This window comes from Lampris incognitus (genome assembly GCF_029633865.1).
Source record: "Lampris incognitus isolate fLamInc1 chromosome 17 unlocalized genomic scaffold, fLamInc1.hap2 SUPER_17_unloc_1, whole genome shotgun sequence".
Classification (NCBI taxonomy): Eukaryota; Metazoa; Chordata; class Actinopteri; order Lampriformes; family Lampridae; genus Lampris; species Lampris incognitus.
Genome location: NW_026611075.1, coordinates 266,125 through 285,393, shown reverse-complemented (window position 1 = coordinate 285,393; position 19,269 = coordinate 266,125). Strand labels below are relative to the sequence as shown.

The 19,269-nt window shown below is 42.2% G+C and overlaps 1 protein-coding gene across 1 annotated transcript in view; it reads left to right on the top strand.

Moving 5' to 3' along the window:
- Positions 1 to 10,242, top strand: part of LOC130131933 (zinc finger protein 585A-like) — a 44,932-nt gene extending 34,690 nt beyond the window's left edge. Inside the window, exon 4 of the mRNA XM_056301660.1 lies at positions 8,613 to 10,242. Within this exon, the coding sequence (XP_056157635.1) occupies positions 8,613 to 9,556 (944 nt within the window). The 3' untranslated portion in view covers positions 9,557 to 10,242. The remainder of the gene's footprint in view (positions 1 to 8,612) is intronic.
- Positions 10,243 to 19,269: the final 9,027 nt, after the last annotated feature.

Genomic DNA, 19,269 nt, shown 5'->3' with positions numbered 1-19,269 from the left:
ATTCTTGTTCACATCAACCATATCGTTTCGTAAGCGTCATATTTCCTGGTGTTGCATGAAACACTGTGTCGTGTTGCACACGGCGGAGCTTTGCCGTCAGGGCTTTCAGGGCGTCACTCTCAACCTAAACCCGGACGGGCCCTGGTCCACACCGCTTCCCCAGCCAGCGGCGGCGCGCCGTAACATCCCGCGGCCCGTTTCGCAGCGGAGGTGCGGTCATAGAGACGCCCGCAAAATGAACTACAAAATATTACAAGCGCGCACACGCGCGCGCAACTATTACGTGACTTACGGTAAAATAACCAACGCGCAAGTGAATACCTCAATTGTAATGAACGAAAGATGTTATTATTTTGAAGGTCCTGTCACGTGTTTAACTGGACCTACTCACGGGTGTACGTGCAGTGCGTGTGACGTATACAGGAAGTGAGACGCTCATGATATGAAGGTCGTATGTCGAACGAACGCTCGTAAAAGCTACGCAGTTAAGAACCTACGAAGTCGGCTCATTGTTGAATTAATCTTATGTCAGTAACACAAGGCGTCTACGGACATGACATGGTGTCAGAATAGTCTGTGTATCTGAACACGAGCGGTCGTGCCGAAGTTTAATCCGCCGAGTGAATTCAAGTTTGACTGCCCCGTTGAAACAACGGTTCTCGCGCTTCAGGCTCGCGACAAAGCTGGATAAAGACGACGGGGAGATTCAAGCGAGTTCGCTGATTTATGCAATGGGAGGCGAGGCTGAAAAGATATTCAGCTCGTTTGACTTCGCGGCGGAGGACGATAAAGCGGACTATGATAGCGTACTGGAAAAGTTCGACGACTACTTTATTCCCCGCCGCAACATCATACATGAGAGGGCGTTGCTTCTATCAACGTAGCCAGCGGCCAGGAGAAACAGCGGAGATGTACATCCGGACATTGTATGAGCTGTCTGAACACTGTGGGTTTGGGGACAAGAGGGATGAACATATCAGAGCTCGTCTGGTAGTGGGCATACAAGACAAAGTGCTCTCCCGTCAGTTCCAGCTCACAGCGGACCTTACTCTGGTGAAAGTCATTGAACAAGTGCACCAGGCGGAGGCAATAACAAAGCAGCTCAGCCTCCAAGCTAACCAACCAGAGGCCCAGCTGGCTAACGTCAATGTTGTCCGACGGCGGGACGGACGCCAAAAGAAAAAGGGCGGACAGCGTCATGGTGGCGGCAGTCCTGCAACCAACAAAGTAGATGAATGCGGGAGGTGCGGCAAGACGCAGCACACCGAAGAGCGGAAGTGTCCTGCAATGAACAGTAAGTGCAACAAGTGTCATAAAAAGGGACATTGGGAGCGTGTATGTCACTCTAAAGCGGTGAGAGAAGTCACTGAAGAGGTTAAACAGCTGTACTTTCTGGGAGAAGTTGGCAAAGAGAGCAGTCAGGAAGATTGGACTGTTAGTTTAACAATAAGTGATGTACCAATAACCTTTAAAATTGACACGGGGGCTGACGCTACTGTTATCAACCAAGGGACATTTAAAAAGCTGAAGCCAAACATAAAACTGGGACCTCCTGACACATGCTTCATAAGCCCAGGTGGAAACATCAGCTGCATAGGACAGTTTCAAGCCACAACCAACTACAAGGAGAAACAATACTCATTTCCAGTGTATGTGATCAAGGGGAGAGGCAGCTGTCTGCTGAGTCGTCCAGAGGCAGTGGAGATGGGTCTAGTGAAGCGGATGGATGGGGTCAGTGGAGTTTTCGGTTCAAGTGGACTGCTGAAAACAGACCCAGTGAAAATAGCTCTGGTGGACGATGCCCAGCCATATGCGGTGCATACAGCCAGATGGATACCGCTGCCACTTGTACCACTGGTTAAGAAAGAACTGCAGCGCATGGAAAATGAGGGCATTATTGAAAAAGTGACTCAGCCCACAGAATGGTGCGCCGCTATGGTGCCGGTGCTGAAACCGAACAAGAAAGAGGTTCGCTGCTGCGCTGACCTCAGGAGGCTGAATCGAGCGGTGAAACGTGAGAAATACGTGCTGCCCACTATGGAGGAAATAATGCCAAGGCTTGCAGGGTCAAAGTTCTTCACAACGTTGGATGCAGCAAGTGGGTTTTACCAGATCCCCTTGCATGAAGACAGCAGGGGGCTCACCACTTTCATCACCCCATTTGGGAGGTATGCTTTCTGCCGCCTTCCATTTGGTATAACGAGTGCTCCAGAGATTTTCCAGAGAAAGACGGCGGAAACTCTGACCGGGCTAGAGGGCACAGAGGTGTACATGGATGACATCCTTATACATTGAGAGACTGAGGAAATCCATTACCGGCACCTAGCAGAGGCGCTGGGGGTCATTGAAACAGCAGGTCTCAATTTGAACCAAGCGAAATGCAAGTTCAAACAGAAACAAGTCCGCTTCCTTGGTCACGTCATCGACGAGGCAGGCATCAGACCTGACCCGGACAAAGTGGCCGGAATAGAGAACTTTCCTCAGCCTCAGAACGTGACGGAACTCAAGAGGTTCCTCGGGATGGTGAACTATTTGGCAAAATACGTCCCAGAGCTGTCCACTGTAGGTCAGCCGCTTTATGGACGGCTTAAAGCAACGACAGAGTGGCTGTGGGGACCTGCACAGAACACAGCATTCCAAGACCTTAAAGCAGCACTCGCCACTGCCCGGTACTCTCCTTTTATGACGTCACTAAGGCTACGGTGGTGTCCGCAGATGCCAGCAGCTACGGGCAGGGGGGCGTTCTGCTCCAGCAGCACGGGGAACACTGGAAGCCCGTGGCCTACTGCTCCCGACGGCTGAGTGACGCAGAGACAAGGTACGCACAGATCGAGAAAGAGTGCTTAGCCAGCGTCTGGGCATGTGAAAGGTTCGAGAAGTACTTGTTTGGGCTTGACAATTTCAGACCTGTCACCGATCATAAACCACTAGTGCTTCTCATGAACAGCAAAGACTTGGATAATGACGTGCCCATTAGGTGCCAGAGACTGTTAATGAGGCTGATGCGTTTCAATGCAGTGGCTGAATACGCACCAGGCAAAACGTTAGCTGTGGCTGATGCACTCTCCAGAGGCCCAGAGCAGCGCTACGGAGATGGTGCTTCTCATGATGATGTTGCGGCGCACATCGATGCCATCGTGTGCCAGGTGCCTGCCACACCTCAAAGGATGCAGGAGATAAAACGGAGCACGGATGGGGATCTGCAGCTCCAGACAGTGTTGGGCTTCATCAGACACGGCTGGCCTGAGTATGTCGATAAAGTGCCGGAGACAGTCAGAGACTTTTATCAGGTGAGAGGGGAGTTATCTGAGGTAGATGGTTTAGTCATCAGAGGCAGTCGTATCCTCATTCCCACAGAGATGAGGGAGGTGATCTTAGAGAGAATACACGACGGGCACCAGGGGATAGTTAAGTGCAGAGAGAGCTAGCCAATCAGTGTGGTGGCCCAAAATGACGGAGCACATTACAGCAAAGATACAGCAATGTCAATTCTGCAGAGAACACAAGAACACACAGAGAAAAGAGCCTTTAATGTCAAGTGAGCTCCCATCGAGACCATGGCAGAAAGTTGGCATAGACCTGTGTGAGTACAAAAAGCAAAACTACTTGATAGTGTCTGACTATTATTCCAGGTTTTTGGAGATCCTAAATCTACCAACAACTATTAGCAGTCAGGTTGTAGCTAGGCTGAAGGCTACATTTGCACGTTTTGGTATCCCTGAAATTGTAGTTAGTGATAATGGGCCACAGCTAGTTTCAGAAGAGATGAGGAGGTTCAGTGAGGATTATGATTTCATCCATGTGACTTCAAGCCCACACTACCCCCAGAGTAATGGACAGGCAGAGAGGGCTGTTCAGATAGCCAAAAGCATATTAAGACAGGAAGACCCTCTCCTCGCCCTGTTGACATACAGAGCTACACCCTCTTTTTCCACTGGAGCCAGTCCAGCGGAATTGCTCATGGGTAGGAGAATCAGAACCACCTTACCCACATTGCAGCATAACCTGAAACCGGCCTGGCCTAAAGAGGAACTGATCAAAACCGCTGACACCGCAGCCAAATCGAGGCAGGCTTTCTACTACAACCGCAGGAACGGCGTGCGGACACTGCACCCACTGAACTCGGGTGACGCAGTACTCACCAAACTTGATGGACAGAAAACATGGAAAATGCCAGCAGTTGTTCACAGTCAGAGCTCCACTCCCAGATCCTACATAGTGGAGACAGCTCAAGGTGAACATTACAGAAGGAACAGGCGCCACCTGTTGGCCACACCCAAAACACTCACCTTTGTCAGCAGGGATCCTGACCATGTCACTCCAGGGGAGAGTGGAAACACGGATGAGTCCCGAGCAGCAGAAATGCCAACTTCCACACCACATGTTACTCGCTCTGGCAGGGTGAGCAAGCCAGCAATCCGGCTGGATTTGTGAGGCGTATGGACTTGTGTACTGTGGGAGATTTTATTTATTTATTTATTTATTTATTTTTTGTGAAAAGGGGGGTGATATACAGGTTGGAATTAAAATATAAATATTTCAGTTGAGTTATGGACTCTTTAAAGCTTACACCCCAGGCCTGTCAGTAAAATGTTGGACACTGTAAATCAAAGATGTTTGATGTCTTTGCTCTGTTTTACAGTTGCTGAAAGAAAGAAAATGGTATTATTTTATTTGTCAAATAAAGCTACGGTTAAAGTCAGGAGTTGCTAAACTGGAGTTAAAATTGTTGGCAGTAAATGTTCAGAAAATCACCTTAGAGGGGGAGATGTAATGAATGAAAGATGTTATTATTTTGAAGGTCCTGTCACTTGTTTAACTTGACCTACTCACGGGTGTACGTGCAGTGCGTGTGACGTATACAGGAAGTGAGACGCTCATGATATGAAGGTTGTATGCTGAACGAACGCTAGTAAAAGCTACACAGTTAAGAACCTACGAAGTCGGCTCATTCTTGAATTAATCTTATGTCAGTAGATAAGGCGTCTACGGACATTACATCAATCTCGTTATTTTTCAAGTTAGCTAAGTTAGTAGTTAATGGCATCTTCTGAATACTCAGCTTCGAATAAAACCCATCACACAAACCATGTAACGCTAACCAACACACAGCTCTATAATAGCAAGACGAAAGCAGTCGACGCCATGGCAGTGGGCAGAAACAAAGGGTTACCGCTCAGCCGAGGCTGAGACAGAAAATGTGGTAGCCATCACAGGACGAACACACAGTTCTAATGGACCGGCCATTCATAAACGAGCACAGAAAACAGACTCACAAAGAGACCCAAGGCTAGGCCATCAGCTTACCCTGTATTCATTTGATTCCATGATTAATAAATATCCCTGTCCCATCCTAGCTGTGTAGCTAGGAGCAGTGGGCCGCCGCCGCGCAGCACCCGGGGACCAACTCCATCTCTTGCTTCCTACTGACTCGGTCAGGGACACAGACAGGAGTATTAACCCTAACATACACGTCTTTTGATGGTGGGAGGAAACCCTCACAGACACGGGGAGAACATGCAAACCCCACACAGAAAGGAACTGGGACTGCCCGGGGTTCGAACCCAGGACCTTCTTGCTGTGAGGTAACAGTGCTGGTCACTGTGCTGGAAGTAGGCGTATCCAGGAAATGAATGCATTTCCCAGCCCGAATTTACTTAGTGCAGTAAACAAATAATCCCATTCAACCCTGCCAAATCGCTTTTTCAGCGTTGACTGCGATCACTACTTCAGGGTCGTTGTGGTAGTCGTAGTATAAATAATATTTAAGAGGGTATGGACATTATAGTACAGCCTGATGCCCTTTTTATGAATCCGGTTTGTTAATCTGAAACAATAGTTGGGAGGATATTTGCCAAGTGATGGGCCAGAGCCTTAGCTAGGATCTTAGCATCCACATTTATTCAGGAGAGAGATCTGTAAGAGCTGCAGAGATTTCAGTCTATCTTTTTTTAGAAGCAGACATATGGAAGCTTGTCTTAAAGTAGGATGGAGGGAGCCTTGTTGCAGCGATTCCTTACATACAGAATGCAAAAGTGGGGCCAGATTAGCCGGAAATCTTAAAAAAAAAAAAATCAACTGGAAATCCGTCGGGGCCAGGAGCTTTATTGTTTTGCGTGCTTTTTCATAGTAAAGGTGATTTCCTATACAGTTAATGGTGAATCGAGTTCTTTAGTAACCTCAGGGTTTCTAACGGTGAAATTGAGACTATCCAAGAAAGAGCTCATTTCGGTGGTATCAGATGGAGATTCAAACTTGTAGAAAGTAGAATACAATGCGCAAAAGGCAGAGTTGATGGTGGTAGGGTCAATATGCAATGTGCCTGACGAATCTTTTATCTGAGGGATCATATGAGAGGCTGCCTGGCGACGTAGTCGGTGAGCCAGGAAGCAGCTTGCCTTATGCCCATGCTCATAATATGTGGAGCGTGAACGCAGAAGAAGGCGCTCTGCATCAGTGGTTGTGGTGAGATCAAATTCAGTCTGTGAATCAACATGACATGTGAGTAAACTGGGAGAGGGGCAAGTAGCAAGTTGTTGATCCAATTCACTAAAAAAAATTTTTTTTTTACATTTTTCTTTTTATCCGGCCAGTTACTCCCATTGAACCTCCATACAGCTGAGTACTGGGTTTGAATTAAAAGAGGGGATTGTGAGGGCAATTTACATATGTATGTTGCCTACTTTTGTCTTTGATACCTGTCTGCTCCAAGCTAAGCTTGCTACTAGCTATTATTGATAGCTAATACAGCTAACGTACTATTACTGTTACTTTTACCCACTCAATGCGCTGATTTCTTCCTTCATGTTTTGGTGTTTTCCGGCTACTTCCTGGATAGTTCTGAAATGCTTGACGGGCATAGCAACAGTAACTAAGGGGGGAGGGACTTTGCGAAAGGTCAATTTGGATGGTACAATTGTATTAAAAGCAGAGCGGTAATTAATCAACAACATTCTGACAGGTATATTTCTTTTCAAGGTGTACTAGAGCAGTGTGCACAGCAAGTGAGATAGATCTGTTGGAACAGCAGGCAAACTGTAATGGGTAAAGGGTAACAAGAATGTTACATTTTATATATGCTATAACCAGTCTTTCCAGGAGTTGCTTTACTCCGTCGACAGGAGAGGGAGAGGCACACTGGTCGGAAGGGCTACCAACAGGGCTGGTGAGGGGCAAAAGCCAGTTTGCAGTCAGGTGAGGTGACTGCTGACCAGGCCACATGACCAGTGGTTTGCTTTGCGAGCCTTCCCACACCAGCAAACGGAGATAAACTGCGCCGCATCTGCCAACGAGGCTGAGCTAGTAGTAACAATAGAAGGTCTGCTGTCAGGCCCAGGCCTCAGGCTATCTGGAGTGCGCGTCGTCACGTCTAACGTAATCCTAGCTGAAAGAAGCTGCTCTCTAATAGAGAAAACCCATCTTTAACTGCAGAACATTCGCCAAATACCATTGTTTTAACGAGGCTGCTTTGACTGCAAATGCAATACAGCTAACTGCTAAGCTAGGCTAAGATCGAAGCTAGTAAACAAACTGGGAACGAAAGGCTGCCCACTAACCAGTCATTTGGGAAAGAAATCTAGAGAATCTTGCAATAAGTGAACAAAGCACAGAAAATAGCTAAATCAGTAGGACAAATGAAGAGGTTAGGGCAGAGTATAGAGGAGAAGAGAGCGTAAGAGAATAAACAGAGTTATCGATCAAACAAAGCCAGATCTCATGAAGGTGGAAGCCAGAAACGGCTGGCAGTGACGAGAGGTCTGCGACTATTGGTTTCTGTTCAACAACTCTCTAAATTTTAAACTGAAAAAAGTGTCCCTGCTTCAAAGAAGTGCTCAAAGTATTGATACTACAGATGAGGGTTTTTTGGTTTTGTCACAAGGTTTAGATTAACATGTAAAGTAGTTGTTTCTGTAAAACAGACTTCACTTAGTATTTCATGGCTCATAACTTAATTTAAAACATAGAATAATAGCTTTCTGTAATGTATGTATATTGTCCCTCACCTCTAGACCTCCAGCAACTCTTACCTTCTGAAAAGGAGGTTCCCTTGGTGAAGCAGGAATGCAGCTCCAGTTGGGGCCAGGAGGCACCAGCGTCCCCATCCATCAAAGAGGAAGAGGAGGAACACTGGACCAGTCAGGAGGAAGAGCAGCTTCAGCGACCACAGGAGGCTTCTTTAACCAAGTTCCCATTCACTCCTGTCTCTGTGAAGAGTGAAAATGAAGTGAAACCTCTTTCCATACCACTTCATCAAAGCCAAACAGGGGAGTACAGAGAGGCAGAGCCTCCAGCCAGCACCTTAACCAAAGACATGAAAACAGAACCTGATGAAGAGACATGTGGACTATCAGAACTAGTCGGTAACCGAGATCAGGATGGTGATTTAGAAACAACTCATGATGGTCAGCGCCTTTCTTCAGACTCCTGTCCAAGTGAGGCTGAAGACAATGATGATGGTTGTAGTAAGACTAGAGAACCACAGTCAAGTTTGGACAAAACGGACAACACTGAAATAAACCATCAGAGATCTCTTCAGAAAAAAGCCTTCAGTTGCTCCTTCTATGCTCAAGGGTTTTCTAGAAGAGGACGTGTGCAAATACACATGAATGAACACACGGGAGAGAAACCGTTTAGGTGCTCAGTCTGTGGTAACTGGTTTTCTCAAAAAGCTCATATGCAAATACATATGAGAAGACATACAGGGGAGAAACCGTTTAGATGCTCAGACTGCGGCAAAGAGTTTTCGGATAAAAGAGATATGCAGAGACACATGAGAATACATACAGGAGAGAAACCCTTCAGTTGCTCCGTCTGCGGTGAAGCGTTTTCTCAAAACAGTCATTTGCACACACACATAAGAATGCATACAGGGGAGAAACCCTTTAGATGCTCAGACTGCGGCAAGTTGTTTTCTCGATCAGGTCAGTTGAATGTACATATGAGGATACATACCGGAGAAAAACCTTTTAGATGCTCCAACTGCGGCAAAGGGTTTTCCGACAAAAGGGATCTGCAGAGACACATGAGAACACATACAGGAGAGAAACCGTTCAGCTGCTCAGTCTGCGGTAAAGAGTTTTCGGATAAAAGAGATATGCGGAGACACATGAGAGCACATACAGGAGAGAAACCCTTCAGTTGCTCCGTCTGCGGTAAAGCGTTTTCTCAAAAACGTTATTTGCACACACACATAAGAATGCATACCGGGGAGAAACCCTTTAGATGCTCAGACTGCGGCAAGTGGTTTTCTCAACCAGGTCATTTGAATGTACATATGAGGATACATACCGGAGAAAAACCTTTTAGATGCTCCGACTGCGGCAAAGCGTTTTCCGATAAAAGGGTTATGCGGAGACACATGAGAACACACACAGGAGAGAAACCGTTCAGCTGCTCGGTCTGTGGTAAAGTGTTTTCTATAAGAGGAAATCTACTGAATCACATGAGAATACACACAGGAGAAAAACCTTTTAGCTGTTCAGTGTGTGGCAACACTTTCGCTAGAAAAGAATATATTAATACACACATGAGAATACATGCGGAGAAGAAACCTTGATGAGTCTTTGGTGAAGGTTTTAGTTTGGGGAAACATGACATCACAGAGAACAAAACGTGGCTCTGCTTGTGGAAACAAAAAAACTTATTTGTTCATGTGTCATGATTACATTACAGTTTCATTTAGCAGACGCTTTCGACTTAAAACAACACAAGCAAGGATCTAGTCAGGAGACAACAATGCAAGTGTCAGAAAACATTTCCATGTACACTGGACTTACTGAATGTTCGAAGGTGAACCCTAAAGTGGATGTTGATTATGAAATTGTTGGAACGTCGAACATTTCACAGTTCATTAGATGAGCCTGCAGTGAATTCATTCCGTTTAACATGAGTTCTGTTCTTGACAGCAAACTCTTATTAGGTGCCAGCTGGTAGTCAAGTATCCACTCAATGTGTGATTCTTTCTTCAAGTGAATTAAAGTTTCTGTATTCTTACTGAATCATCCTAACTTGTTCATGTCAAATCCAGTACAAATAAATCATACAGCTCCAATGATGTTTTACTCTTCCCAGGAATCTTGATTTATTTGCACATCACCAACGTGATGACTAATTTTTTTCTTTTGATAAAATGCATTAACATCAATAAAATCTAAAACCACCCTGTTTGATATTGTCTAAGAAAGGGAAAAGCAATACTTTTGTCCCAAGAAATTGAATTTGTGACTTGGGATTTTGTGTAAAAAGAAGAAATTTGAATTACGTAAATAAAATAAAGTTTTCGAACTCTGACTTAAAAGTATTCACTTCTGTTTAAAAAAAATATACATAAAGGAGGTCCATTTTAATCCCTTATTTTTATTTATTTTTTTTTTTTTACGCAAGTGTTTTCAAACAGAAGTTAAGGCTGGATATCAACCTACAGTTATGAAGTACCCTGGGTCAAGGTTCGGGTATGTAATAGTGGTTTTTAAAGGCAGTAGGAACAATGCCAGTAATAACGAGTTCATCAGATTTAATATAGGGACTGCAAAAACGGCCCAAGGCCTTTAAAACTTAAGGGAACACGTATGCAAGTACTGGCTTTAGCAGCTGTGAGGGCAATTCATATATGAATGTTTGCTCACTTCTGATCTTTGACCACGTATCAGCTTTACTATGTTCACGCTGCTTGGATGGATGGATGCCCGGGGCTCGTGTGGCAGGACACAGTTGAAGTAACACAGGTGGTGCTATAAAAGCGCCTTCTCCTGTACGAACAGGAAAAGGCCTGTGACTGACTGTCGGTTGATGGCGGAGGACTGTCTGGGAAACTTATTCGAGGGTAACAAGGTCTGAAGAAGCGGTCCTGGGGATCACGAGCTGGACGAGGGGAGACCTGACCTACCTGACCTCTGATGTTTTCACACTGGCCAAAAAACCCGCTAACATCCGCCTTTGGTCCTGTTACCCATTCGGATGACAGTCCAGCAATAGAGATGAGTTACTTCTCCCAACCACATTAGTTTACAATAAGCATGGCCCAGCTGTTAGTGCTGCAAGGTATAAAGGGAGTGGGCTCTGAGATCAGATGTACTGGAGTCTTATTTCGGAGGAAGGACGGTGGATTATTTTGGTCTTAAAAGTAGACAATCTTTTGTTTATTACTTGCAATGTTTATGGACCAAATAGGACAGTTAAAGCAAAGGCTATGTTCTCTAAGCTCTCTTTAAAACTAACAGACCTTAAGGGAAAGTACAAAGATCCTATTTTTATCATTGGAGGGGACTTCAATGACACTCCAGATGATGAAATGGATCGATGGCCTCCCAGATCTTCGTTGTCATTGGGTTTTAAGCCTACGTCATTTATAAGTGATCACCTCTTGCTTTCAGATGCTTGGAGGTTTATGAACCCCAGTGTCAAAGATTACACATGGACCAACTCTAGCAGGTGCTCTCAGTCGAGAATTGACTTATGGTTGTTATCATCACAAGGATTACAGTTCATTTCAGAGGTTTCTCATTCACATGCCCTGCTGTCTGATCATAAAATAATAAGTCTTAGATTAAAGGGCTCTAAAGAAAACCCAAACATCAGAGGATATTGGAAGTTAAATAACAATTTATTGGATGATAAAAATTTTAAGGAAAGTGTGAAACTACTTGCAAAAGATATTTTTAATGAAAAAGAAATGAGTCCATTTCAAAAATGGGAATTCTTTAAATTTAAAGTTAGAGAAGTTGCAATAAAACGTAGCAAAGAAATAAAAAAATTAAACTCTAGCAAAGAAGATCTCTTAATGAACCAGCTACAGTTGTTAACTTCTAGGCACAATTTATCTGAAGAAGAATTAAAAACACTTAAAAGTTTCAGTGAAGAACTAGATAGAATGTATATGAGACTCACCAAGGGTGCCTTCACCAGGTCAAGGGCCAAGTGGTTAGAAGGGGGGGGGATTCCAGTTGCTTTTTTGGTTTAGAAAAAAGAAATAGGAAAAGAAATAATATTGCATCTCTTAATGTAAATGGTATCATTAGCTCTGACCCCAATAATATTGCAAATTATATTACCTCCTTTTATAGCAAATTATATAGATCCGAATTTAATCAATCAAAATGTGACACATTTATGGAACATGTTACAAGAATTTACCCCCCTGATTTCTGAACAATTCAAAGAGAGCTGTGAAGGTGAGCTTTTAAGTTCAGAAATCACTGAAGCTGTACACTCAATGAAATTAAGGAAATCACCCGGAAATTATGGTCTCTCAGTTGAATTTTATCTTTGTTTTTGGGGATTTAATTAAGGACAATTTATTACTCATGTTCAAAGCATGCATAGCTAGAAAGGAGATGACAACAACCATGAAACAAGGTCTGATAACCCTAATTCCTAAACCAGATAAAGATAATTTAGTAATTGAAAATCGGAGGCCAATTTCACTTTTAAACACAGACTATAAAATGTTATTGCAGGTTCATGCTAAACGTTTAAAAAAGAATCTAGAAGAGATAATAACTGAAAACCAAAATGGTTTATGCCCAAGTGTCACATTAGCTCTAACATCAGATTAGTATTAGACTTGACTATTCGAACTACATAAATTCAAATGCATTATTTGTATTCCTTTATTTTTATAAGGCATTTGATTGAATTGGACATTCTTTCATTATACAAGCCCTGCAAATTTTTGGTTTTGGAAGTAACTTTATCAATAATATTGCCATGTTCTATAACGCCATAAACAGCTCTGTCATTTTGTATCCCAATGTTTCAAAAAGGTTTCCCATTTCAAGAGGCGTACGTCAAGGATGTCCTATTTCTTGTTTTTTGTTTTTGATTGTTGCTGAACGTTTGTCTTTAAATATTTCACATAGTCCAGATATACAAGGCTTAACTATTTTTGACAGATAAAAATTACACAGCTAGCTGATGACACAGTATTATTTCTTAAGGATAAATGGCAAATACAGAGTGCATTACATGTAACTGGTGAATTTTTAGAAGCTTCAGGTCTTAAGCTCAATATAAACAAAAGTGAAATTTTATGTTTATATGAGACTGAAGAGAAACTCATGTTTAATGTCCCTGTTCAACAATGTGTAAAATACCTTGGTATTCACATTTCAATGGATATGGCTCTCAGACAGCAGCTAAATTTTCTTCCTAAAATTAAGAAAACCAAGTCAGTTCTTAATATGTGGCTTCAGAGAGATCTTCCAATTTTTGGAAGAGTGTTATTGACAAAGGCTGAAGGAGTATCAAGATTGGTTTATCCTACCTTGTCACTATGTTAATGATATGCTCTGTAAAGAAGTTAATAATTTACTTATCAAATTTGTATGGAAAAACAGACACCATTACCTTAAAAAAGAAATACTCAGATTGGAGAGAGCTGAAGGAGGAATGGAAATCTTAGATTTTGTCCATTTAAGTTGCACCTTCAAGATCAAATGGCTTAAAAAATGTTTGGAGCTCCCAGAATCATTATGGAATTTTATACCACAAAATATATTTTAAAATGTATGTGGCTTAAAGTTTCTAATGGGATGTAATTACACTGTCTCTAAATTGCCGATAAAACTCTCGAAGTTCTATCAGCAGCCTCTATTGTCTGGGAAATTGTGTTATGTTCACAACTTTTCACCACATAAGGATATAATTTGGAACAATTGCAATATCACTGTTAATAAGAAATGTATATATAAAGAGACCTGGATTGAAAGGGGTATAATCTTTGTTACAGATTTGTTTGAAGATAAAGGCAATCTTTATAGTTATGAAAATTTCCTAAAAGCCAGATCTTTTCCAGTCAAATATAAAGAATTTACTTCTGTGATAAGGGCTATTCCCACAGGTATAATTGAATTAATGAAATGTCAGTTAGGATATCAAAATGTTAATCTTCAAATACCGCGTTTAAAAGTTAATGGGATAAAATTAACAGACATGAAATGTACCAACAAACATATAAGAAAAGTGCTTTATGACTATAATAAGACTTCACCCAGAGGGAAACCTTTCTGGAATTCACAATTGGATGACATAAAATGGCGTAAGGCTTGGTTGTGCCCATTTCAATTCTGTATCTCAAATAAAATTAGAGAAATCCATTTTAACATTTTACACAACATCTATCCATGTAACGCATTAATTTCCAAATTTACTGACATAGAACTTAATTGTACCTTTTGTAGCGCTGAGCCAGAAACTAGAAGAAGTTTATACTTAACAAAACTGGACAGTCTATAATAATTATGCCTAAAGACATTATTACTAAATTTGAATGTGAAAATAAATCTTTAAATTACATGACGAATCTTATAATTGCACTTGGTAAATTTCACATACATAAAGTGAGGTTCTCTGGATCCCTCCCAAACCTTGGTGCTTTTCTGGTTGAGTTCAATATGTATTTAGACACACTGGCCCCTTATGACGAATAAAAAAAGTGAACGCACACTGTCATATTATAAGGAACTATACTGTAGCCTCTGATCAAGTTTAATTGTCTTTATTTAGGTTATTGTTTATCACGTTTAGATATTTTATACTTGTTGTTTACTTTGCATATTTAATTGATTATCTGCCTTTTTCCATTTTCACTTGAAAAACTGAATTATATAAGAATGTGTTACACTTAGGTAAAAAAAAAAAAAGTTTGCTGTGACATTCAAACTTTGAAAGTGTACGATGTTTTGAACATATATTCAATTTTTTTTCTTCCATGTCCCCTGCTGTATTGTTCTGTATTGGTTATAATTGGTTTATGTATGTGTATGTATATGAATATATATATATATGTGTATGTGTATTTGCATATATATATGTTTTCTTTGTAATGTTTTGAATTGGATTTAAATAAAGGTTTGTTTAAAAAAAACACAAACCAAAAACAAAAACGGTGGAAAATGACGTGGAAATAGTGATGGAAATGTGACATTTCTGTTAGTTTCATCCAGCTGTTTTTGCATAAATGAATGGAAACCATTCTAACGATTATGCAAAATGATCGCGGTCAGACGATTATGTAATAATTGTGACAGCCCCAATTGTAACTGAAAGAGTATGACAGTTATTTTATCAAAAGTATCGAAACTGAAAAAAAAAATAATTTGCAAGTGTTTCTGTCAAGTCAAATATGTGATTTTATTTTTCACATATCTCCCCACGCAATTCCCGCAGCTCACTGGCAGCATTGTGCTTTCAATTCTGTGAGTTTCTGGCCTGTGCCAGTTATACTATCGGTCAAACTGGCAGCATTTTTGATTATGTACATCAGTGGTTCTCAACCTTTTTGGGGTCCTGGACCCCCTGCGTATTTTTGATCTACCCTGAGGACCCCTCCACCTGATCTTGGGGGAGGGGGGTTGCAATCTGATAGAAACAGTAGAAACTGCATTTTAAATTGCATTATAGCATTTATTCACTCTTTGGGGCAAAAATAAGAGCTTTCAGTTGTAACTTAGATATACTAGTTAACAAAACAGAATTCTTATGCAGTAACTTTCAGATATATGTAACAAAACAGAATTCTTATGTAGTAACTTTCAGATATATGTAACAAAACAGAATATGTATTCAGTAACTTTCGGGTATATGTAACAAAACAGAATATGTATTCAGTAACTTTCAGATATATGTAACAAAACAGAATATGTATTCAGTAACTTTCAGATATATGTAACAAAACAGAATATGTATTCAGTAACTTTCAGATATATGTAACAACAGAATTTGTATGCAGTAACTTTTAACAATGCAAACGGGAGCGAGATCTCTTATTAAAATACAATAAATTACACTTGTGAAACAGAGGTAATTAGAGAAAAAAGTCCTGTTACCCTTCGTAGTTTAGGTAGATAAAGGTCTCAGTCACATTTGAGTAAAATAATCCTATTTCTATAAATGTCATAGGATCTTTTTTTTAATAAAATATATTTTATTTTCACGGACCCCTTGCAATTACACCACGGACCACTAGGGGTCCGCGGACCCCCCGGTTGAGAAACACTGATGTACATGACCATTCACATGACCTTTCACAGACAAATGACCATGCCAATAAAAATGAGCCAATATCACCCGACCGAATACACATTAATAATATTACCCAAGGTGAAAACGTTTTCTAAACTTACATGTGCAGAGGAGCTCAAGCAGGAGTCGTGACAACTTTCTCTTTCGGCTACACAACGTGCACCATTTAGTCTTTCCGCCATTACAACAACAACAAAAAACCCGCGCAGCGGAAGTGTGTCACCGTAAACCCGAACCGAGGAAACAGCAGCTGTAAACAAACGTTCCTACCAGCTCAATAAGGGGAATTATGTAGCCCCTATAACCACTACACATGTAAATATTTTCGACAAGTTCAGGCATTGTTTTTTTCTTTGATTTCACTTACCGGACGCTTGGCACAAAGGCACACAGCAATGTTCGGCTGTCGTGCTATGGCTACGTTGAATCTGGAACTTCTTTTTCTGAGGCTGCGTCGCCATTTGACAAAAATCACGCGAACGGCGCGGCTGGCGGAAGCGGAACGGAAGTGAACGAGCCTTTACCGGAACTACGTCAACGCTATGTGACGCGCTTCTTTTATGAACGTTAACGAGTCTTTCCCGGCCGCCCTCCGCTGGGGAAATTTGCGACCGGACCGTGCGTTGGACTGTATCGACATTCGGGACGCAGGTGAGCAAACGTTATTTGTGAGAACTTTTCTCACTTTTCTCCACTTCTGCTTTCAGCTTGTTCCCTGTTTCTCAGGGGTCACCACGGCGGATTGTACAGTTTCCATCGGCAACCTTGTGAGCGCACGGCACCAATGGCGGTCGTTGCTAACCCGGGCCTCAGCAATCCCGGATGGAGCCTCGACTGATCCGGTATGGTCTTGTCAGTCCGCACACTGATTTGGCAAAATTTTACCTCCTGACACAACCATTAACCTATGGACGGGCACACAAGTAGAGCGCGGGGTGCCGTCTCAGTATTCATGGACTTGCGCCGATGCCTGTCGCTATTGTAACCGGTTATTTCTTGCCCGGAAGCGCGCCCTCGCGCTTTGTTCTTCCCGCGCTCCGAAGAGACTTCTGAGGATCTGCACACTTCCGGATCCCGCCGCTGCCACCAATGTAACCGGTTATTTTCTTGCCCGGTGCGGGATTCGATACGGGGTGTACTGCACCACAAGGCGACGTCACTAACCGCTCGGCTTAAGGGTCAGACCCGTTAGCTAGGGGGCTAACGTGTCTTATTAGTAGTTTACACCAGTGTTTCTCAACCGGGGGTCCGCGGACCCCTAGTGGTCCGTGGTGTAATTGCAAGGGGTCCGTGAAAATAAAATATCTTTAAAAAAAGATCCTATGACATTTATAGAAATAGGATTACTTTACTCAAATGTGACCGGGACCTTTATCTACCTAAACTATAAAGGGTAACGGGCCTTTTTTCTCTAATTACATCTGTTTCACAAGTGTAATTTATTGTATTTTAATAAGAGATCTCGCTCCCGTTTGCATTGTTAAAAGTTACTGCATAAAAATTCTGTTGTTACATATATCTGAAAGTTACTGAATACATATTCTGTTTTGTTACATATATCTGAAAGTTACTGAATACATATTCTGTTTTGTTACATATATCTGAAAGTTACTGAATACATATTCTGTTTTGTTACATATATCTGAAAGTTACTGAATACATATTCTGTTTTGTTACACATATCTGAAAGTTACTGCGTAAGAATTCTGTTTTGTTAACTATATCTAAGTTACAACTGAAAGCTCTTATTTTTGCTCCAGAGAGTGAATAAATGCTATAATGCAATTTAAAATGCAGTTTCTACTGTTTCTATCAAATTGCAACCCCCTCCCCCAAGATCAGGTGGAGGGGTCCTCAGGGTAGATCAAAAATACGCAGGTGGTCCAGGACCCCAAAAAGGTTGAGAACCACTGGTTTACACTATTATCACTTTTCTCCACTAAAAACTGAAAAATGTGGTTGTTCAAGTCTGTATCTGATGGTCCTCACTGTAAAAACGCGTAGAGTGACATCTCTTGCCTGTTTTACATGATTTAAGACTTTCCCACGTGTCACAAAATGGCTGTGAAACCAACTACCAATTTTCATGTTCCTCTTGGGCAGATTATGAATCAGGAACCGACACATAATGGCCCTTTCAGACACAACACTGACTGGGTTTTTGGGGAAGTCACAGAGGACAGCAAAATAGGTGTTTACAAAACTTCCAACTGAACTTTTGAAACTTCTAGCAGTTCTTCATTTTGTTATTGCCAGGTGTGGTATTGTGTCACCCCGTTTGTGGTTGGCAATAGTGTCAGACAAGGAGGAATTCTGTCTCCAGTTCTCTACAATCTATATTGATGATTTGTCCAAGCAGTTGAAAGCCTGTAACACTGGGTGCATGATGGGTAATACCTTGATGACCATATTATGTATGCGGATGACCTTGTCATTCGTAGTCCCTGTAGCGCTGGTCTCCAGCAGCTCCTTGATATACAGTGCATCTGGAAAGTATTCACAGCCCTTCACTTTCCCCACATTTTGTTATGCTACAGCCTTATTCCAAAATGGATTAAATTCCTTTTTTTTCTCATCAATCTACACACAATACCCCATAATGACAAAGTGAAAAAGGTTTTGTAGAATTTTTTGCAAATTTATTAGAAATAAAAAACTGAAATATTGCATGTACATAAGTATTCACACCCTTTACTCAGTACTTGGTTGAGGCACCCTTGGCAGCGATTACAGCCTCAAGTCTTCTTGGGTATGAAGCTACAAGCTTGGCACACCTATATTTGGGGTATTTCTCCCATTCTTCTCTGCAGATCCTCTCGAGCTCTGTAAGGTTAGATGGGGAGCGTCGCTGCACAGCTATGTTCAGGTCTTTCCAGAGATGTTCAATGGGGTTCAAGTCTGGGCTCTGGCTGGGCCACTCAAGGACATTCACAGACTTGTCCCGAAGCCACTCCTTCATTGTCTTGGCTGTGTGCTTAGGGTCGTTGTCGTGTTGAAAGGTTAACCTTCGCCCCAGTCTGAGGTCCTGAGCGCTCTGGAGCAGGTTTTCATCAAGGATCTCTCTGTACTTTGCTCCATTCATCTTTCCCTCGATCCTGACTAGTCTCCCAGTTCCTGCCGCTGAAAAACATCCCCACAGCATGATGTTGCCACCACCATGCTTCACTGTAGGGATGGTATTAGCAAGGTGATGAGAGGTGCCTGGTTTCCTCTAGACGTGACGTTTGGCATTCAGGCCAAAGAGTTCAA